The sequence below is a fragment of the Alosa sapidissima genome, chromosome 3 (genome assembly GCF_018492685.1).
Source record: "Alosa sapidissima isolate fAloSap1 chromosome 3, fAloSap1.pri, whole genome shotgun sequence".
Taxonomy (NCBI): domain Eukaryota; kingdom Metazoa; phylum Chordata; class Actinopteri; order Clupeiformes; family Clupeidae; genus Alosa; species Alosa sapidissima.
The window spans coordinates 26105183-26128328 of record NC_055959.1 but is presented as its reverse complement, the minus strand read 5'-3'; the positions used below and the strand labels follow the sequence as shown (position 1 = coordinate 26128328).

At 47.7% G+C, this 23146-nt stretch overlaps 1 protein-coding gene across 9 annotated transcripts in view; it reads right to left on the bottom strand.

Moving 5' to 3' along the window:
* Positions 1–757: 757 nt before the first annotated feature.
* The window catches only part of sept9a (septin 9a), an 83323-nt gene continuing 60934 nt past the window's right edge, over positions 758–23146 (bottom strand). For 6 of the 9 annotated variants that reach the window (XM_042087727.1, XM_042087732.1, XM_042087728.1 and 3 more), the window contains 9 exons: positions 16809–17018; positions 13436–13564; positions 13225–13306; positions 12849–12986; positions 8420–8537; positions 6012–6107; positions 5627–5723; positions 2717–2768; positions 758–2584 (listed from right to left, as the gene is read on the bottom strand). In XM_042087727.1, coding sequence (XP_041943661.1) covers positions 2452–2584; positions 2717–2768; positions 5627–5723; positions 6012–6107; positions 8420–8537; positions 12849–12986; positions 13225–13306; positions 13436–13564; positions 16809–17018 — 1055 coding nt within the window. In that variant the 3' untranslated portion in view covers positions 758–2451. Of the gene's footprint in view, positions 2585–2716; positions 2769–5626; positions 5724–6011; positions 6108–8419; positions 8538–12848; positions 12987–13224; positions 13307–13435; positions 13565–16626; positions 16637–16716; positions 16748–16808; positions 17019–21770; positions 21808–23146 lie in introns of those variants that run through there. The other 3 variants (XM_042087733.1, XM_042087735.1, XM_042087736.1) reach the window with 3 other exon arrangements.

The following is a 23146-nucleotide window of genomic DNA, read 5'->3' as shown; positions in this document are numbered from 1 at the left end:
ATGATGGGAATTCCACAATCCAAGGACAAATGACACCCAGGTGAAGAGCTGTAGGAAATGAACAAGCCACACTGCCACATCAACACACGGACCTTGACTTTACAGGCCTGAGAGCACACCACTGGAACAAACCACCGGCTGAAATACCAACCTTGGATGGGAAGCCGCTTCCAAGAGGAAAAGCTGACGTGTTATTGTCCTCAACGGTGAAGTCATTTCAAAGAAGCAGCCTGAAAGGAGTTTCACAGTCAAGTATTAAGCTGCGTAGTCCACTGCCAGCAACAGATGTCTGTAACCTGGGTGCCAATTCCTCAGGCATCATCAGATGGAAGGCCATGGAGGTCAAGCTTTGATGTTCAGATGGCACCTGAACAATATGCAGATGAATAGGGATTTGTATTGCTCCATGATGGGGGGGGGGGATAAGAAACCCCCTGGAAACATCACAGAGCTTTCAACTTTCACATGGCTCTCCATCAAAGTCAGTCATTGGCTGCAGAGTACCAGGAATCAGCCTCTCAGACAGGAGAGAGTGAGTGAGAGGAAGAGAAAAAGGGGTAGAGAGAGGGAAAGAGAGAGAAACAAATAAGATGATAGAGAGGAAAAGAAAAAGAGAGAGAAAAAAAGAGATGGGGAACAAGAGAAAGAGATGATTTAATAACACTTGTGGTCCTGTTCTTATACACTTAAATCACTGAACAGCAATTCTTACCATCAGTTTGATGGGAAAACCAGTAATGAAGAAGCATAGACGTGCTTACTTAGAACTTAACTTTTATTTCTTTAAAATAACAGGATACCAAAGATATTTGTGTTATTCTTAATACCAGTACAAAAAAGATCACACATAATGAATATACAGCACAAGACAACAAAAATGAAAAAATAAAGAGAAAGAAAGCCCCAAGGTTCTGAGCTTGAACAAAGTATTGGCTGAAATGACTGAAGAGGCTGCAACTGTGTCTTTCTGCGCGGGTCACTCTGACCTCCACCTTGGTCTGGCTCACAAGGAGGGGTGGAGGAGGGTTTAAGGCATAATGAGGACAGGTTGGAGAGCCTGAACTGAATACACAGAGGAATGAGCGCGGGCGCACACACACACACACACACACACACACACACACACACACACACACGCGCATGTGTGCACAAACGGCCATTCCTAGCCACTCACACACAAAAATTCTGACGTGTACTAACACAAACACACCTACGCTTTAAGATGGATGACATGGGCACTCTCCTTCCAGTTCAAACCCAGAGTGAGCACACAAGTCACCAATAAATAAGGCCAGAGCCTGGGCCTGAGACTACCACTAGACGCCTGGAGCTGGAGGGGGGGGGGGGGGGGCTGTTCACCTTTCCCATGTCCATAAATACTACTCTTAAAATCACTCTGAAATGATATCACATATAAAAACAACAGGTAAGGACGGTAGAGACATGTTTTAGAGTTTTTAAGGCACTAGTCGGAGTGGACAATACTGAACAACTGGGCCATTGGGGGAAACAAAACCTTCTGTCAGTGTCACTGAGACTTGGCACTGTGGACGCAGTCTGCCACTTCAAACACTATATGTGAATTAGTGAACTAACAGGTAAGGAATGGACATCGTGGGAAAACTCCCTTGAAATAAAACGCCTGCCTCTCCTTTTGTCCAATCTCTCTCTCTTTCACGCTCACACACACACACACACACACACACACACACACACACAAAGCCTTCCGTACCTCGGTTGTGATGTCCATACTTTGCTAATGCTGTGGAAATGTACATGGCACAGCCTAGTCGTCTCAACAGATAATTCAGTTCAGTCCAGTACAATGGGATGTGTTCAATGGAATGAAGTGGGCACTGCATAAATCTCTTCTATCGCCCGGCATGGGCACCTGGCATGGGCACCTGGTAATGGAGTATTTCGAGTGTCAGTGGCAGGCAGTTTCCTCCACTGGGTCCTGTGTCATTCTAACTTTGCTCCTATGCATGCACGCACACAAACACACACACACACGCACACACACACACACGTGCATGCAGCTGAGACAAAAAATGGCGATAGATGAAAACACTTGAAATACACCTGATCACAATAGCAAGGGTGTAAATTTGTGACTGTGTGGGTGTGTGTGTGTGTGTGTGTGTGTCTGTGTTGCATGCATAGACGAGTATTGGTGTGGTTTGGCATTGCTGTAGGCGAGAGAGAGAGTTTTGGCTTTCTGAAGCGACAATGTTCCAAAACAGACAAGGCGAGACGATGCTCCGTTCATCCGTGCTGACCCTTTGACCTCTGGCGTGGGCCAATCAGAGAGCAGAGAAAGTGGAAAGGAGGAGGAAGTGGAAGCAGGAGAGAGGAAGCAGCGTGGGGAGACGGAGCGGGTGGAGGGTGGAGACGGGCGGCTGGGGTGCTGGGTGGGGTGCTGCTGCTGCTGTCTGGCGTGGAGCAGAGCAGCTACATCTCGTGGGAGGTGAGGTGGTGGTCGGCCACACCGTTGGCCTGCGTGTTGTTCTCGTTGAGCCGCCGCACGCGGTACACCTCGTAGTGGATGCTGCTGGTGATGTCCTTAATGTTCTGCATGTGGGTCCTGTAAAGAAGACGACACACATAAACAAACAAACAAACAAACAAACAAACTCTATCAGGATTACATCAGAGTCCCAAAGCCCGTCCTCTCAAGCCCCTCTTGCTAGAGGACTGTCTGGAGATTGACCCTCACCTGATCAGCAGGTCCCGCAGGTAGGCAAACTCACAGTGGGCAATATTCTCAACTGTACATGGAGAGAAAAAGAGAGAGAGAATATTTCATTGCTTATATTATATAGCTTCTTATATAGTTTGAAAGAAATAACACACACAGTATGTAGACAATACAGTTTGGCATAGGTTCTATACAACATCCAGGTCTATTATCACTGAACTGCATATTTAATTGTAATTTGAAACACCTAAAGCATTATTACTGTGTATGTGTCACCTGACCATCATCCATGGGGAGGCGGGTTTTTGTGACACTAACTGGAGTTCAGAGGTAAAAATCTGCAGACTGCTTAACTGTAGTCTCACCTTTGGTCACTAGGGGGCACTTTTGCAGCTGCTATTTTTCAGACTGCAGTGTGTAAGTGGGAGTGCGAGTCGGAGCCCGAGGGAGATAAGGCATCGGCCCCAGTAATTCAATTCATTTAAAGCCTCTTCCGCAGGCAGATAAGGCCTGACGGCTTGACAAATTCTGCCTGATGAGCGTGCTGGTGCCTGGCTGGTGTGGAGGATGTATGAATTATAGATCACACCCCCCCCCGCCAAAAAAAAAAAAAAAGAGATAACTGCACCAGTGACGCCTCCAAACTTCCTGCGAGAGGAAATTAAAACTCCTTACGGAGGAGGAGAGAGGCCCGCTGGAGATCCGTCACGCGGCAGTGAGTTAATCAGCCGCAGGAGCAGGCTGGCTGCCAGGCCGCGTGGCACAGAGGATGCGGGCACGGTGGGAGAGAGGAGAGGATGGGTCACCTGCAGGCTGATGCCAGGGCCATCTGTGCCAATCTAACCACACTGATTAGCCTGGCTGCCACCTCACCACCCACTGTGTGTGGCATGCACGCACACACGCACGCATGAACACACACTCACACGTGCACACACACACACACACACACACATACACATGCACACACACACACACATGCACACACACACACACACGGGGGCATCCTGCCGCGTTCACTGTGTGCCACGTCACACCCAATTTTGGCCCACAGTCAGACCCAAGCTAGTCTTGCTGTTCATGTGAGGCGACTCATTATCTGGGACTCATGTGAGGTGAGGTGACTCCTTATCTGGGACTCATGTGAGGTGACTCCTTATCTGGGACTCAAAGGTAAAGTTAGGATGGGCGTTTCCAGTCAGACCCAAGCTAGTCTTGCTGTTCATGTGAGGTGACTCTTATCTGGGACTCATGTGAGGTGACTCCTTATCTGGGACTCAAAGGTAAAGTTAGGATGGGCGTTTGCAGTCAGACCCAAGCTAGTCTTGCTGTTCATGTGAGGTGACTCCTTATCTGGGACTCATGTGAGGTGACTCCTTATCTGGGACTCATGTGAGGTGACTCCTTATCTGGGACTCAAAGGTTAAGATGGACGGATGGGCGGACGGATGTTAGGATGGGCGTTTGCAGGTGATGGGAACTGTGGAAAGACTGAGGCGTTCTACCGCCCAATCAGCTCAAGTGTTATGTCCCTGCTGCTTACGGGGTGCATGGCTGAGTTTCATTCATTGCAAGTTTTAGAGCTGAAAATCACAAATTCGATTCTATTTCAATTTTAAGGAAAGCAGTTAGCAAATTGACTCCGACCCTAATGGTCAATATTTCAAGAACGGTCAATTCAATGTTATATTAATTGATAATGCTTCAACACATGTTTTGTATCATATAGTAAATCTTGAACTGAAGCTTGGCATGCATCGCAAATCACATCGCTAACCAGATCACAATGAAAATATCTGTCAGAAAAATCATTCAGCCCTAGCAAATCTCTTTAGACCTGTGCACAATGAAATCAATAAAAGTCAATAAAACTCGGCCACAAACGGAAAGGCTGGCAGCTCCCCACAGGAAGTGGGAGTGTGGGAAACGCGGTTGCCTGCCTTCTGCCCAGTCACCTAAAAAAGCTGCTACTGGAGGTCAGAGGCGTTCCCTGCGGCTCTAGCACAATGCGGCACCCACACACACTTGCACATACCCACCCACCGAGAGAGCAAGAGCTCTGATTGTTTATGCATGGTGGTGGTGAGCACGTCTGTGTATCTGTGTGTGTGTGTGTGTGTGTGTGTGTGTGTGTGTGTGGTGCAATGGAGCGGCCATCTGTGGGACACCGAGTCCTCCCTCCACATGTTGGGTCCCTACCTGCACAACCACCCACCCACCCACACACACAAAGCGAGAGTTGATACCAGAGAGCAGATGGCGCTCAGACAGCAGAGAATGCCTTCACTGCCAGGTTAAAAATGACTGTGGTCAGTCTCATCTTAGCTTAAGCAGACTGCCCTATCCAACTTATACATGTGGGTGACACGATTTAGAAATGATTGTCTGATTTAAGCTGTTCAATATGCTTTCTATTGATTCTGGAAGGAAAATGAATAAGGAAATGGCTACATATGTGGTTTTGTCTATAGAGACAATAACAGGGACAATAAGAGTAACACTTAAGTATAAGTATATATACTCTTTTGATCCCGTGAGGGAAATTTGGTCTCTGCATTTATCCCAATCCGTGAATTAGTGAAACACACTCAGCACACAGTGAACACACCATGAGGTGAAGCACACAGTAATCCCGACGCAGTCAGTGGCGCTCGGTTCGAACCTGCAACCCTCCAGTTACAAGTCCGAAGCGCTAACCAGTAGGCCACGGCTGCTCCTTCACACAAGGTGTGCCATTACCCATCACTCTATTTTCAGCATTATCTGCTCAAGTTCTTTACCACAATGCACTTGTGACAAAACATAAAGACCGGTCAGTCCATCTCCATGCGACACTTGGCTACTGTGCCTGGGCCCCACACACGGCTGGTTGACCTCTGTGCTGTTGGGAGTTTATGTGGGTGTTTAAGGGAGAGAGTGCTCCGGTACCTTCTATGGTTCCCCATTTGGTCTTCCTCCCCAGGAGCCTCCGCCCATTCACCTGGTACTCCAGGTCACTGCCCACCACCGCAAACGGGATCATCTCCTGAGACACAGAGAGGAGGTGCAGCTGGACATTAACATCAGCTTAGCACAAGACAAAGGCTGAAGACACATTCAGGAGGTACAGTATATGCCTGTAGGTATCCTATCAAATGTTAAATAGATTACACAAATGTTTAGCATGAAGTACTAGCTGCATGATTAAATCAAAATGTGCATCTATCTATCTATAATATTAGTGTTGATAATGTGATCTGCATTTATTAAAGAGGTGCATTTGATTTTGACTTGTATGGTGCACACAAACACACACACAAATGCACACACTCACCCGAATTTTTTCATTGATCATCCTGTCCTCAGCATCCTCATCAAACTCTTTCTGTGGGTAGACATCAATGCCGTTGGCTCGCAGCTCCTCTCTGATCTGCCAGACACACACACACACACACACACACATATCTATCAATGAAAGACACCACTATTCCTCATTTTTCGTTAGCAGCACAATATCAACACACCACACCAACAGAAGATGAAATACGAGTCAGCAGGCATCCTGCTCTACAGTAAACAGTGTGTACGGAGTAATAAACACAGCCAGCAGTCTCCAAGCTGTTGAACTCTGTACAGGCTCAATCTCCAAGTGTGCAGCATCCAAACAATACAGCCACACTTCTCTTCCTCTCTCTCTCTTACACACACAGAGTAAACTCAAGGGCAGAACCGCCTCCACACACACACACACACTGAGATAACATAATGAGGGAAAAACAGATCACAAAGGAGAAAGAGGAGGAGGAGGAGGAGGAGTAATCAGTGGAATGAAGTCAGCAGGAGTATGGGTCAGGGTGACCGGCAGCCTATAAAACACACACACACTTCCTCCCAATTGCACAAACATGCACTCATCACACTGAAAAACAACTGGGCTCAACACAATTTGATGACCTAATGCAGAGCTCATCAGTGCCAGTGACTCCGTGCGGCGCTGCAGACGGTGAGAGAGGTAAGGCCCCGGGCCACCTCATCTGATCCAGAGCATCACCTCCCCTCTCCCTCTCCGCACCAGATGGTCAGAGCCCCTGATTACTGGAGAGGCGCTCCACTCGGTGAGTCACCACCAGGCTACGCTTATTTATTTTGTGTGTGTGGGTTGGGGGGTGGGGGTGAGGTCCCTTTTTATGGCCGTGACTGTGAAAGCAAGCAGCGCTGTGATGGAACGTGCTGCCAATAGCCGTGTTTTAATGAAAGCCTGCCATCTTTTCCTCTTCCGTTGCAAACGCTGCCCCTGGTGTGTGTCTGAGCGTCCCTCCACAGTGCGTCCCTTTAGACGTTTCTTTATGACACGCAGCGCGAAGCAGGAAGTGAGGTCATGGGCAGCCAGCGCAGCCACATCAGCAGTGGTGAGGGCTCCAGAAGTGAGGGGGTGGAGGCGGAGATTGGGGCTCTCATGAGCTCCACATGGCCAATCATAAAAGGGCTTTTTCTGAGGGGCATGTCCAATGGGAGAACCCCATACATAAAGAGACTTCAGTCTGTTCTTAAAGGCCTTTGACCAAACACAGGGATATAGCCAAAAACTGGTTTAGTGTTTATGGTGGGTGTGTGTGTATGTGTGTGTGTGTGTGTGTGTGTGTGTGTGTGTGTGTCTCTTCTAGTCCTGGAGCACAGTCTCTGTGGGGGTTTTGGAATGGAGCGCAGTTAGATGTACGATCCTTGTCAGCACTCCCAGTCCCTTCCCCCACACCTGCCGGACGCCAGCACAAACACAGGGAACACTCAGCACTGGCCAGCTTTCTTCCTCTCTCACAGCCGTGTGTGTGTGTGTGTATCTGTATCTGTGTGTGTGTGTATCTGTGTGTGTGTGTGTATCTGTGTGTGTGTGTGTGTGTGTGTGTGTGTGTGTGTGTGTGCCAGGGTGGCTGAGGCCGCGTCACCTGCCATTACGCCACAGGTCATCTGAGGGAGCCACGAGTACAAGTGCTGTTCCAGGCAGAGCAGTGAGCCAGGAACTGACATCTGGGCCACATCTGAGCCCGCACAGGGCCGGACCCAACAGAACAGAACAGATGCAGATGCAGGACTCATCTGTTGCAGGATCAATGGCCTTTTTGAGTAAAAACGCTTTACTATGGGGAGATGAGCCCAAATAAGGTCACATGGAAAAGAACTGCATAGTAAATGAACTCGGCTGCTGAGAGGCGCTTGACTGCAAACATTACTGAAGCCATCGACACCAGACGCTGTGGGCTTTTCTAGGCACGAATGCTTATAACTCAACTCCACGTTTGGCTAGTGATGTGAAGACCTGCGACAAAGTCTGCCCACATGGGTAGGTGTGTTTTGAAATCGCCGGTGTGCTTTGCAGATGTGTTTTTTGGTTGTGCCCAGGTCCAGGCACACAGCGTCAACCATGGGCCTACATCAGGGCAATAACCGCTGGCACGCAAAACTGGTAGGGGCCATGGCACCCTCCCTCTGAAGCAGATGGTGAACATGTCTTCCTCTGCTTTCATCCTCCTCCTTGTGGCGTGGCGTGCCGTCGGCATCTGCGATCCGTTAGTCACGTCCTGCTTCTCTGCCTCGGACCAGATCGTGCCGTGACACGGCACTGTGTTGAGTACCACACGCCCGGTCGCTTCAGCAGAGAGGCCCACCAGCCAGCCACCAAAGATACAGAGCAGAGAGGATTGTTTTTTTTTTAAATTGAGAGTTGGGCAAAGTCCAGATGCTCACCTTCTTCTTGAAGAAGTCCCTCTCCTCCAAGGTCAGGGTGTCTGCTTTGGCAATGACCGGGACGATGTTCACCACTTTACTCAGCCGTCTCATGAACTCCACATCCAGGGGTCTTAAGCTGAAAGTGGAGAGGGGAGAGAGAGGGAGAATGTTAGGGAAGCAAACAGAGTACGGAAGACATTTGCCACATGTAACCAGCCTCGTCCAAGACTTGCACTCTGGAATGTTCTACACAGCAGAATCCTGCTGTTCGCCCTCAGTGCACTCTATACAGAGTAGTCTTCTGTGCTACCGACCAGCCACTAGGGGGCACACATCCACTTCAAAGCCACTACACCAGGCCAGATTTTGGCCACATTTTGGTCTTCACAACATTTAGGCTTTAAATAACCCACATCTGTTGCATTCTCACAATAGAGAATCATACACAAACCAATGTAATAAACTGTGTGCGTGTGTATGTGTATTATGTAGTTTTGTTATGGCGTATGATTTGAGCTCTGATTTGACTGAAATAAAAAAAACATTTGTTTGTGTGTGTGTCAGTGTTGCGCGGTCCGCCCGAAATTAAGCGGTCAAATAGCATTATTTTAATGATATTCGGGTCATTTGCGGGCGGGTCAGTTAAAATTAATTAAATATATATATATATATATATTTTAAAAATACTTAAAGTAAGCCATCACGAGAAGGCTAGCATCAATATTTAACTTATAATTGCTTTTCAAAGATATCATTGGTTGAAGCATAGGCCTAGCCAACATACTGTAGGTGGAGACTGGTGAGATGGAGACAGTAAAGAAGCTGAAGACACGATTAGTTAAAATACCCCTCCAGGAAAAGCAATAGATGGGAAATATTTGGAAAGGTTCTTAAAAGATGACAGTAGTGCAAGTTATGGTCTATGTACTTCTTGCAAAGCCATTTAAAAGTATGACAGCCACAAAACAGGCACGACCAACATAGCCTACAGTAACTCGTCACAAACGCCGCACTGGTAGACTAAGCCCTCCCAGCCAAACTGAGTAAGTGCAATTCCCAGACCTCAAGAAAGCAATAGATAGCTTTATATACTGACCTGGATCAGATATTTTAGACTAGGTACAACGTTAAACTTTTAGCCTATGTGAGCAGGCGCCTGCAGGAATAAATGTTATGGTACACAGACTACACAGCCATATCTACCGGTATGTATAGGCCATATAGGTTCGCTTCGCGCATGCAAAAAAGTTACTTTAGTTTGTTGTCTGTGACTTTAAACAGTGTATGTGCTTCAGTAAAGCTTTGTACTTCATTCAGCCAACCATTTCTTATGCTAACGTTTTGACCAGTAATGTATCTTCTTGCCTACCCTGCTGTCTTCACCATTTCTGTTTTTGAAAGAAAAATGTATGTCCATGGCCTTGAAATCTTGTCTTAGTGTTTAGCTTATCCTTAGCTGGTTGCGTGCGTGCTTATGCTCTTATTCTTTCTCTCCTGCGCAAACATCATGTCCTGCATATGTGTAGTCTACTGCATAAAGTTTCGCAAATAAATTAGTTTGTTTTACAGAAATGGCCTACACTGCATGGTAGGCTATAACCAAAAGCACACATTTTGTAAATAAGCGGGTCGGATCGCGGGTCGGGTATAATTTTGACCTAATTAATATTCGCGGTCCGAGTTGCGGTCGGGTTGATAAAAATATCAGGCGAGCTCGGGCCGCTTGTGACCAAACCCGCGCAAAACACTGGTGTGTGTGTATGTAATATGAAGTATAGTCTTGTCTTCATATGATTTGAGCATTGATTTGACTGGAATAAAAAAAAAAAAGACACCTGTCACCTGTGTGTATGTGTGTGTGTGTGTGTGTGTGTGTGCGTGTGTGTGTGTCAGTGTCTGGTAGTGTCTGAGACATAAGGGGCAGCTGGCCCAGAGAAGCCCCGCTGGTCGGTCTCTGGTTACTGCAGCTGGCGTGAGCCTGGCTGCATGGGGGGTATATATGTGAGTGAGCCCACTGGGCTTCACGTCCTCCAGAGCTGAGCCCCAATTAGTGGAGCCTGTTCAAAGCCCGGCAGCTGCCCCTGCTGAACAGAGCTCGAGTCCGGCATCAGAGGCTCTGCAGCAACATGAAACACACATCTGTCAGGCATGTGCATCTGTGTGTGTGTGTGTGTGTGTGTGTGTGTGTGTCTAAGAGACAGAGAGGGAGCCAGAGTGAGGAAGATGTGGCGTGTGTGTCTATGGGGTCTATTATAGCTGATTATGAGAGGACAGTATTGTAAAGATGTGGACATATCTTGGGTTACCCTTCTCTCACAAGGGTCAGAAAAGCAATTGGATACGCCCTGATTTTGTTTTGACTGAGAGCCTGAAGAGAACTGCTGTCCTTTCAATAAGGGGATGAACATGTGTGAGACTGTGTGTGTGTATTGTTTCTCTGTAGTGGATGCAACAGCTGAGTAGCAGTCTGGTAACACAAAACCACCAACAGCTGTACCTAAACACAAATATACACCACTCTCCATTTGCATACGCACAGATGCACGCACACACTAAACTTGTGCATGCATACACACACACAGTTAAGATTGGTAAGTGCTCGGAGTGAGCAGGCCACCCTCCCACACACCCTCCCCAGTCCCAGCTGTGCTGTGCTCATTCCCAATGACGCTTGGCTGGAGGCGAAGCCCAAATCTCTTTCATTTGTATTTTTCCGGGGGTCTTTAGTGAATACTGGCACACTTTAATTATACACACACACACACACACACACACACACACACACACACACACACACACACACACACACTAAAATATCTACTTTTAAGCATATATATATATATATATATATATATGCTTGTGTACATAAGGATACTGCAATTGTGTCTTCTAGGACAGTCTTGCCTTTTCCCATTGTATTCTTTTTAACTCAGTTTACTATGTGATATGTATTTGTGCTTTCATTTTTCTTATGCGTTTTTCTCTGCCTTCAACTGATACTCCTTATTCCTTTTCATTCATGCATACTTGTACCAGTAATCCATCTGCCTCAACTGGAAAGCATCTTGGCTCGACTCATATTTCATAAATGTGCTACACAAACAGCAGCGACTTGACTTCTCCAGCCATGGAAAACGCCTGGCACGGAGCACAGTCAGGAATGGTGCAGGAAACGGTGTCTGGACGGAGCGGATGGAGCGGTTCTTCAGCTCGTCCTCACCTATACTCCAAGGCCTCCTCAATTACCCCTCATCTGTCTCCTTAACAGACATGGGCAAGGTATTCTCCATCCTTCACACCGACTGCAACTCCACGCCATCATCTATAGGTGGCAGTGGTAGTGCAGTAGCTAAGGTGCTAGGCTAACATGCAGTAGGCAGAAAAGTTGTGCCAGCTGCCATTGTGTCCTTGAACAAGACACTTAACCCTGAGCAGTCGCTTTGGATAAGAGCGGCAGACTAGTGAAGAAGTATAGAAGTATCTAGCGCAGTAGGCTTACGATTCTAAAGTCACTCATGTCCATCTTTAAAGACAGTGAGAGCCAGTGTACAGCCTCAAAGTCAGCACAGAGACTACAAGCAATGGGCCACCACCACCACATATGCTCACTGCAGCATGTGCATGTGTATGGGTGGAAGAGATGGGGATGTTTCAACCAGACTGTCATTTTGAGTTAAATCTGTCAAATGAATACAATAGAAGTTATCTTGAAGCCATCATAAACATTCCCCATGGCATTATTCATTTACAGAGGTTTGTGGAAAATGTTGCAAGGCATTAATTAGAGAGTGAAGCATCTGTGCCAACTCATATTTATGTCAAACTGAAACAGACTACTCTCATATGTACAGACATAAATGCCCTGTATGTTATAGCCTGTACTTAAAGAATAATGTTCAACAGATTGTGAAGTTACACAAGTTCTTTAAAGAACAGTACAGGGGAATACTTCTATGAATATTTGAGCAGATAAAATGTGATGATCAAATATTTCTGTCCTGCCTCAATGTAGGCAATGGAGGGGGATATTTCAGTTCTGGACCACAGTGTGTGTATTCATTTAAAGCAGAAAGTACTGACACAAAACACAACTGAGGGCTGGGAACAAAGATGTGTTTGTGTGTGTGTGTTTATGTCACACACCTTCAGACAGACAGACACACACACTGTGTGTCACTGGGAAAGGGTCTCGGGCACCCTCCTGTCACATTCCACACTCACTGCCTCAGTGGAGAGACTGACTGGGAGAGACTGCCCTCACCCCACATGCATTCCAATGTGTGTGTGTGTGTGTGTGTGTGTGCTCATATGCAAGTGAGCTTTAACATTTACACATACGCATTAATGCCTGTGTGTGTCTGTTGTCTCTGCCTGTACTAGTGTGTGTGTGCATGCTAATATGTGTGTGTGTGTGTGTGTGTGTGTTCATTCATTCTGACTGGCTCACCTGTGTCCTGTGGGGGGGATGAAGTATATGCAGCAGTGCACGCGTGAGTCTGGGATCCTCTTCTTCCTGTTGATGTTGATCTCCTCCTGCAGGTACTGCTCGTACTGGTCATTAATAAACTTCATGATGGGCTGCCAGCTGACAGGAGAGAGAGAGAGAGAGAGAGAGAGAGAGAGAGAGAGAGAGAGAGAGAGAGAGAGAGAGAGAGAGAGAGAGAGGCACAACAGAGAGATGGGGGGGATGAGTGCACAGTGGAAGAAAAGAAAGACAGACAAGCACAGACAGGCAAGAAAGAAAGAAAAAGAAAGACAAGAGAAAGACAGACAGACACTAAAGGGCAAGGACAGACAGATGGACAGACATACAGACAACTCACCAGTTTTCATTGTTGATCTGATCCCCAAAGCCTGGCGTGTCGATGACTGTAAGCTTCATCCTCACCCCTTTCTCCTCTATGTCTGTGAGGAGGCAGAGAGACAGGGAGGATTACACCTCAGCTCTGTGTTTGACTAGTACACCTGTTAGCCAGGGGCTGAGTTCTCCATGTTCATAGCCAGTGTGTACTCCTAGCTCTGGGGGCGGCTTACCGTGACTGACGGATTTGATCTCAATGGTCTTGGGGATTCTCTCCTCGGCAGTGCCCATCACTGACTTGCGGCTCACCTTGGACTTGAAGAGTGTGTTCATCAGCGTTGACTTTCCAAGGCCACTCTGACCTAAACACACACAAACACACACACAAAACAATGAATGGGTCTTCCCCATATACAGGCTGACCAATGACGACTATTTCAATATCCCTCAAACCCACAGACTAAACAACTGGCTTCACACAGAGTGATGCTCCTCCCCGTCTGTGACCTCACTATCACACTGCTGTGGAGCTCCTCCCACTGGGCTGACCGTTGCCGCGTGCACTCACTCATCCAGCCCCTCAGGCGGAGGTGTAACTGTTCGGGTGGAGACGGCCAGCCTCAGAGCTCTTGTCTGGGGGCCGGAGCTCCAACAGCATTCCAGCGGCCCACCTCGGGGCACATATATCAGCCCAGACACGGGCTGCCTTATAGGGGCAGAAGAGCAAGCGTAACCCCCCTGGAGCAGCCTGGGTGAGAGGGAGACTGGGCTAAGAGGGAGATCAAGATGGAGAGAGGGGGGTAGGGAGAAAAAAAAACAAATAAAAAGGAGATAAGGGGCCGATAGCAGAAGATCAAACACTAATGCAAGAGGAGAGAGGGAGTTAGAGAGAGAGAGAAAGAGAAGGAGAAAGAAAGAAGACTGAGAGAGAGATGTAGAGGAGTGAGAGAGTGTCAGCTGGGCCAAGTGCTGGGGTAATAAGACACTCCACAGATAAACACTCAGCTGTCACTCCAGTATGATCCCACAGCGCTGAGTCTTTCAGCCACAGGTTGGTCTGCACACTCAGCATTACTGCTCTCTGTATATTGCCAGAGGATTTCTGTTCAAGACTGTATGTAGGTGTAATTCTCACATTTTCATTGATGCGACATGATTATTTGTTTATTATTTTTTATATTATTATTTGCATTATTTGTTTGTTTCAGCCTGTGCTGTGGTGTGTTTTTATTTCAAATGTTTCCAGGACATAGTTCCTGTAACAGTGTGTAGTGTGTGTGTGTCTCTCTTTAGTCCTGATGACATATGTGTCATTAAACAGTGCATTAGTCCGACGGCGTGTGCATATGCAAGGGGCGTTCACTGGTCACTCTTCAAAACACAGACCTATCAACACACAGCGTCGCTAGTACACACTCCCACATTAATACGGCAACGCTTCCTGGAAACCACGTCTGGAGCGCTGCCAACCATTCAGCACTGTTAACACTTAAAGCTACAGTAACTTTAATGGTTGTGCACACACACACACACGCGCTCATATACTGAACATTCTACACACATGCATACCAGGTTCAAAAGTTAAACCCACACACACACACACCTTAAATAATGCAGTGGTCTAATGCAAAGCATAGTAGAAGAGGCACATCTCCAATATTTCCGCCAGCTTCAATGTTTTGATGGAGTTTACAAAGTGTTGGGATATTGAGGTATATTTCATGTGTTCTTGAGATGCCTTCGCTTGGTCTAATACACTGTGCTTATTCACATCTGCAGAAAATCCTGCCCATTTGAACTTCCAGACCAGAACTTTGCCAAGAGCCAGACAAAACTGCAAGTGCATGTACATTAGGCGGAGCTAAATTCCTGTCTAGTGTCTATGGCCTCATTTGGCCCTCCAAGCACACAGGCCCAAAGTCAAATTATGCCTCCATTCGCTACCTGTACCTCATTGTATTATTCCTGTATTGGGGCCATGTTTTTCTTCCATGTCTTGCTGTTCTGTGGTAAAGCTGAGTCTATGGGAAAAAAGGAGTTGGCCTTGATAATTGGGATGTGGGAGTGAGTGTGTGTGTGTGTGTGTGTGTGTGTGTGTGTGTGTGTCGGGACCCGCCTGAGCTGGAGGGCTTTGAGCGCCGGTCAGATCTGCTAGGCTACAGTACATTCACGCTGTCCCTCACAGCCCATAAATCGGAGCCGTCGCCTGAGTGGTGAGGCTTCCTGGAATGACCCATTCATCACGGCACTCCACAGGCCGGTCGGAGCGGGGGAAATGTGACGGCCCCGTCTACTATGGCCGACAAAAACACCCAACCCAGCGCCATGGGCATGGGCAGCTGCTCAGGGCATAAACGGGTGAGTCTGTGTATCTGTGTGTGTGTGTGTGTGTGTGTGTGTGTGTGTGTGTGTGTGTTGGGAGTCGGAAATGAGGGAGTCTCTGACCTGCCCGTCCTTTCCTGGGCACACGTCTGCATCAACGACATCTCACTCCTCTAGGCGGGACACCAGAGACACAACATGATAAGAGAACGCTCTCCCTTAATCACAGCACTGTGCACACTCTGGGCTGCTTCTCACTCTAGTTTGGTGTGTGTGCGTGTGTGTGTGTGTGTGCGTGTTTGCCTGGCCCTGAGGCGCTTTCTGTGAGGGAGGCATTTAAGGGGTTTTTCGTCTCAGTCCCTGTCTGCCTTCCTGTACTCAGACAGGCAGTCGAGACAGAGGCCATCAAACGTTTCCGAACATTTGCACACACACACACACACGGCAGTTTATGGCCTCCTGTCTGCACCAAGCACGTAGGAGAGAAAGCGTGGGGCATCTTAATTAGCCGTCTGTGTGTCTTAGGTGCCTGTGCCTGCATGCAGATGAGCCTCTGAAGAGAGCGAGAGTGTGTGTGTGTGTGTGTGTGTGTGTTAGTAGGAGAGAGGGATGTACGTGCCCACGTGTGAGTGTGTGCGTGGTTATGGATTTGTGCATGTGTGTGTGTGCATGTCAAAAGAGGGAACACGAGTCTGTTTCTGCATTATTGTGGGTGTATGCCTCATGTATGCACATGGACATCTGTGTGTGTATTTGTGTGTGCAGGCTGTTATGGGGAAGAATGACGCCTGATTACAGGGCAGACAGCTTCTACTTTGAGACTAAAAATAAGCCAGTCATTCACACTGGCTGTCTTTTCATAGTTCACTGCACAGTCAGCCCAGCAGTGTCAGAGGCCCTCCGTAAGCCTCAAATGCCTTCAACAAGCACTGCGGCCCTGGCTAAAAACGTTCTGGAACATTCTCTGAGGTTAATGGGTCAATTCCCATTGATGTGCCACACGCCCTCTCCACACACACACACACACACACACACACACACACACACAATCATGACGCTGAGCATGAAACTCTACTTGATGATCTTCCCCCTACATACTCACCCACAACCATGATGTTAAGCCTGAAGCCATGCTTCATAGCCTTCCCCCTAACCCCCCGCCTCCCACACACACACACACACACACACTCACCCACAACCATGATGTTGAGCTCGAAGCCCTGCTTCATAGCCTTCCCCCTAACCCCCCGCCTCCCACACACATACACACACACACACACTCACCCACAACCATGATGTTGAGCTCGAAGCCCTGCTTCATGGCCTTGCGCCTCATCTGCTCCAGGATGGCGTCGATGCCCACGTAGCTGAAGTCCACGGCGCTGGACCTCTCGCTCCAGCTGACAGGGGCCACCTCGGGCACCACAGGCTCTGCCATACTGCTGATGCTGCTGCTGCGGCTGCTGCTGCTGTAACTGGGAATGACCTCTGACCCTGAGAGAGATAAACAGAGAGGGAAGGAGAGAGGGCAAGAGTGAAAGAGAGGGAGGGAGATAGAGCGAGAGAGAGCAAGAGAGCGAGAGGGAGAGAGAGCGAGAGAGAGAGCGAGAGCGAGAGAGAGAGCGAGAGCGAGAGCGAGAGCGAGAGCGAGAGCGAGAGAGAGGGCGAGAGAGAGAGAGAAGAAAATTTTAATAAGGACTTGGCAGTAAATGTAAATGCCCACAAATAATGTTAATCTCTGCAGTGACCTCCAACACCCCATAGCCACACACACACACACACACACACACACACACACAGCAGCACTGCAGAAGTAAAGGGTGTTGCAGAGATCACCATATACAGGAATCCTTTCATCCAAGCTAGCACTATTTCATTCCTTTCCACCCAGAACACATTTCATTTGCCACTGTGCGTGTGAGTTCTGAGAACAACCCAGCCCCGACAGCACCATCTGCTTCTCCCCACGTCACAACCGCCTAGGCTGGCAAGCCCTGAGCAGGAGTGAGACTGTTCACCTGGTGCGGCTCAGATGGATGGGCTTTTCCACCGAGCTGAAAGGTTAGACATAACAGGAGGTCGACTCCAGCACCAGAGACAAGCCCTGGCTCAGCACACCTCTGTCTTGTTTAAACACCGCTGCCATTTTTTGCGGCCAGAAACGAGCCAGAAACATTCTCTCACGGAGCAAGACCGAGCGGACTTCACCCTCAGCAGAGCCCATGCAGCGGGATCGCATGCCGAGCCAATCCAGATGGTTCCGGATCTGCCAAGTGTTCGCAGTCAAGCGAGTGTGATGTACGTCTCGGCGAATCAGAGTCATAACAGCAGAGATGGGACGCTTTACTTAAGGACCCAAGAGAAGCCAACTTCGATTTCTCCACAATGTTGAACACTACCATGTAAATGAGATCCTTCAAGCAGCTTTTTCAATAAGTGCTGAGCGTTCTTGTGATTCACACATTCATCACAATGGGACATTCTTTTGCAAATGATCACCAAAACACTGAGCTTTCCTAAAATTCATTTGTTCTGTAAAAACACTCTTCACAGGAAACAAAAAGTCAACTCCAGCCACCTTTTCCTCTCATTATACACATACAGCATGCAACACACGCCAGAAGAAAAAGATCAAAGCCTACAATGCACCACAAAATGTCCGTAGGCACAATGACATTACAATCATACGACCACAACTCCAAAACTTTACACTCAAGATCTGGACATGAGGCAGGACAGGACTGGACTGGACTGGACCAAACCCTCTGCTGTTGAGCTGGGGGCGGTCGCTGGCCGAGTCCCACGCCACTGTGGGACGGCCCTGCAGCCCAGGGCCCTGAAACCGGAGCTCCCGTGGGCATGCGCGGCTCGCTGAGGCCTGGGTGGAGGGGAGTGGGTCTGGGGGTTAGGCAGCTACTCGGCATGCCTGACAGCTCCACTCCCTGTGGCCAGAGAGGGCTGCCAAGCATCCCGCAACACTATCAGGTTCCACAGGCAGCCCCTGCACAAAAGAGCCACTTCGGTTTACTGTGAACTCAATGCTACAGTGCTGCTGGGGAAGAGGGGTGGTGTGTGTGTGTGTGTGTGTGTGTGTGTGTGTGTGTGTGTGTGTGTGTGTGTAGGGGAATATAAGGAAGGAAAGAAATGACATTGTTGCAGAGTGGGAGAAATGGGGGTGGTAATTTCCCAACTATTAGCAGCGGCTTATACGTTGATTTTGCCACATTTCTTCAGCTATGAGGTTAATACACAGGGGCAGTTAATATGGTATTAATATCAGATACATTGACTTATTTGTGGCGGCCCACCACAATATCAACACTGACCACCACACAATGATTTTCCATGTTGTACTATTTAAATTGGATGGAATTAGTTTATAGTAGAGCTATGTGCACCTTTGCACAGCCTCTCCTTGTTTCTCAACAACCTACATACACGTTTAAAAAAAACATTAACAATCCTGCCGTTGTTGGCATAAAGGTCGACTGGCTAAATTGTGCCTAAATATGCATCATAACCACGCTGCTCTAATTTGTTAAAAACTGTTGCATTCAAGTTTATTCTGCAAACCTACCACCACAAATAGAATTCAATTCTGTGGGAAACACTGAATATGGTGTTGTTTCTTTTAACATGCATAAAACACGGTCTTGCGGCTTACACACAATGTGGCTAATTAACAGGAAATGACTGTACCAAGCAGTCATGTGGCAGGACAGAAGAGCACCACCAGAGAAAGGAGAGCATTCCCAACGCAATGACTGGGCAATCTGCAGCCACTGACCACAGCTGCAGTAAGACACATGCAGTGGGAGTGCATACTATGCAGGGCTCTACAGTGCGCCCATTTCACTCGCACATGCGAGTAAAAATGATGGCATGCGAGTGCAAAAAAATATTTAGGCGCACTGGTGCGAATTACTTCTAACCATGTCAATGTTTGTCTACAAAATACACCGCAACATCGAGAAACATGTGCAAACCATAGATTCACGTCGCGAATGCAGCATAAAAACTACACCTCCCATCAACGTTAGCAGTTTCGCGTTGTGACTCGCTAGTAGTCGCTTCTATCAAATCCAAGAGCGCGCAGAAAAAGCGGAAAGTTAGACTAGCCAGCCAAGATGCAAAGATTGAAAAAATTAGTTCTTCTATCCGCCGAATTCATCGGATATAGGAGGAACAGGATGAGATTCTGAGAATGCAGTGAGAGAAGGAAAGGTAACCTAACATGCCTTTTAGCCCAGTTGACGTATTGGCTGCAATATGCAAAATATAGCTGTAGCGAACAGGCACAAAAGTAGCCTCCCGTAATACTCCCATTTTATTCAAAGGTAGAACGCTACGGACAACTCCAGGCTTCCACGCATGCTTGTTTGTTTACACCGAATACAAGCTGAAGTGAAAAACGAAAGTAGGCCTAACGTTTGCCTACTGCCCCCATCAATGCAGATATTTAAAAAAAAAAATAAAAGGATAAAAAATATATATATCTTTGATAGCCTATGTTGGGTTTTGTGGAAGAGAAAATGGACTGTTTTTAGTAGTAGGCTAGTATTAGGCAGTATGCAGTCAGATGTGAATGTGAATGTGTTGTGTTTGTCTTGTATGTATGCTGCTGAGACCTTGAATTTCCCCTGGGGATCAATAAAGTATCTACCTATCTACCTATCTATCTATCTATCTATCTATCTATCTATCTATCTAGGTCACCATGGGCATATTTGGATTAGCTACAGATGGATTCACAAATAAATAAATTAGCCTACATTTGGCAGGATACTTGATATACAGGCTAAATGCAAATATGGCAATGTATTATATTATTTTACATTAACAAAATGTAGGAAAATAGAACAGACTGAAAATAAAGTAGGCACTGATCTTTAAAATCCTGTTTCCTGTAGCCTAAATGTTGTCAGTCATTCTTAATATTCGCAATTGGTGCACTGGCATGTTTAACTGTTAGCTGCAGTGTAATGTTAGATGTGTAAGTTAAGTACAGAAGTGACTGTGCGCCCAAATTTTTGTCTGTGCTCCTAAATTTAACTTGGGCGCACAAGTGCTCCTGGAAAAAAATGTTAGTGTAGAGCCCTGCTATGACTGCCACACAAACCCACACACAGACACACACTTACAGCCAAGTAGGTGGGTTTACATGGACACTTCTATTCTGATTAGAATCGGAATAATGGCTGAATCGGAATAGAACTGACACATATAAGCACCTTGATTGGAATAAAACTACCGATCCGATTAGAATTTTAATCGGAATGAAGGGGGTGGTGTATTCCGCTTAAACAGCCATGTATATGGTCAATCCGATTGCCTGCTGCATCTGTATCTTCTGAATCTAATCTGTAAGGAAAAGTTAAGCAACAACGGCTATTCCAAGCACCTGATCGGAATAGAATGTACCCCATGTAAACAGACGGCACAATTTTTTCAATCAGAAAGACAAAAAAAACTGTCCATTTAAAACCACCTAATGTGACTACAGGATGTGACTTCGGGCGTCTCTCACCTTCATGGGTAGCATGTGCGCCCACACAAACAGACACACACACACACACACACACACACACACACACACACACACACACAAGGAAGGAGGAAGAGGTGAACTCTGACCTGCGTGCTCTAAGAGGAAGGCTGGGTGTGCACACTGCTGCTGCGCTCTCACACACAAACACACAATACTGGACAGAAAGGGCAGGAGACCTGAGGCCAGCGCTCCACTTTGACATCTCCAGGATGAAGATGAATGGCTTCCTCACCACACACTTTCCTTTGAGTGCAACCCCGCGGCACACCTACAAAACCTCCACTGACTGGTCAACACACCATCACATTTCCACACACACTACACACACACACACACACACACGTGGTGTTCTCAGACTAAACCTGCACGCAAATGAAAGGAGATGAAAGCAGCGGAGAAAGGATAGCACTAGACTTGTTCCACACACATGCCACAGAGGTACAGTGTGAAGTAACAACCTGCTCGGTCTGGCCAACATGAGGGGCCGCTCTGGCTCCTTTCAAGTGTGGACTAGTTGGTCACCTACCCAACACACAGAACTCCACAAACACACCTCCACACACACACACACACCTGCACACACACTGAAAGCCACACTGGAGCACTGGTCATAAATATGTCTCAGAGCTCCACTGAGAACCGCACCGCAGGACTGAAGACGTGAGAGTGTTTGCACTGTACAGACAAGCAGCACTCACAAATCTCTTTTCTGGGGCCCATGTGGCACAGCTCCAAGCTGGGGACAGACTTTTTTTGTTGTTGTTGTTGTTGTTGTTATTTAGTGGTCCTCACGGCGCAGCTCCGCAGAGGGACCCATGCAAAAGGCAGACAGCTCGCTTTGAGGTGACGCTCCATGGGAACGCTGCTCTGTCCTGGATCTCAGGTCTGCTTTAGAATACTGAACAGCAGGGAGGAGGAGGGGGAGAATCCCACAGGTCTCAAGAGAATGTACACAGAGAGAGAGAGAGAGAGAGAGAGAGAGAGAGAGAGAGAGAGAGAGAGAGAGAGAGAGAGAGAGAGAGAGAGAGAGAGAGAGAGAGAGAGCGCAAAGAAAGAAAGAAAGAAAGAAAGAAGAGAGAGTATATAGGGACGCTGGGGGTGGCTGGGATATGACTGGGACTTTGTCTGTTTGTGCTTTGGAGGGGGAGGTAGCACTTCCCGTAAACACTGTAAAAGATTGGACAAACAGAATCCCTCAGTGCCCCCTTACTCAGATGCCCCTTGAATAAACAGACATGGAGCTTTTTGTATTTAACAAGAGAGCCTAGAGGCGGAAAAAGGGCGTCATTTTTGTTGTAGTGGGACAACACTGTAACCTGACCAGAGTTCTCCTTGCACTTCAGAGCTGCTGCTGCCACTCTGTTCTGCACACACCAGTCCTGTTTCCCACCAACAGCTGGGCCGCTTGAACCCAAGGGATTTGCAGCGCTCGTATCAACCCAAATAATCAAGCCCTTGCATTTCAAAAAGAGCCGTAAGCCCGGCTCCAGCTTTTGAGAATGCTCTTGAAGTGGAGGCTTAGACAGGCAGCTGATGTCACCAGCACAGTGAGCAAGACGCAGCATAAGCACAACAAATACTGTAAGTGAATATAACTTGTACAAGTTGTACATAACAATATAACAAGTCAATATATCAAACAGGCTGCAGACCTTGGGAATGGGTGTCCAGCTCTGGGTGGGGAAACAGGCAGCCAGGTCGGGCTGTGCAACAGGCACAGGTGCCTCGGCACTGGAGGAGTGACCCCCATAAATCTGCCGCACCTTTGAGCCCCACCATTACAGAGTCCGGCTTTACGAGCGCACACATCTGGGACGCATTTCGAGCCCATCATCACAAAGGGGGTAACCCGCCAAATAAAGCTGGGAAAAGGGGGGCATTACGCCGCCAATCCGTCATGTGCGGGGCATCTCTCCCAGGGTATCTTTTTCTGACCGTTTTGAAGCTAGTGGGGGGGCTGTTCAACAGGAAGTGTGTCGGCCGTGTTCCTGAGCTTACAGGGTGAGCCGGTTCAATCCAACCGGACTGAGGAAGAGACGGGTCAGGTTTCAGCGCCGAGATCCAACGAGCTTTA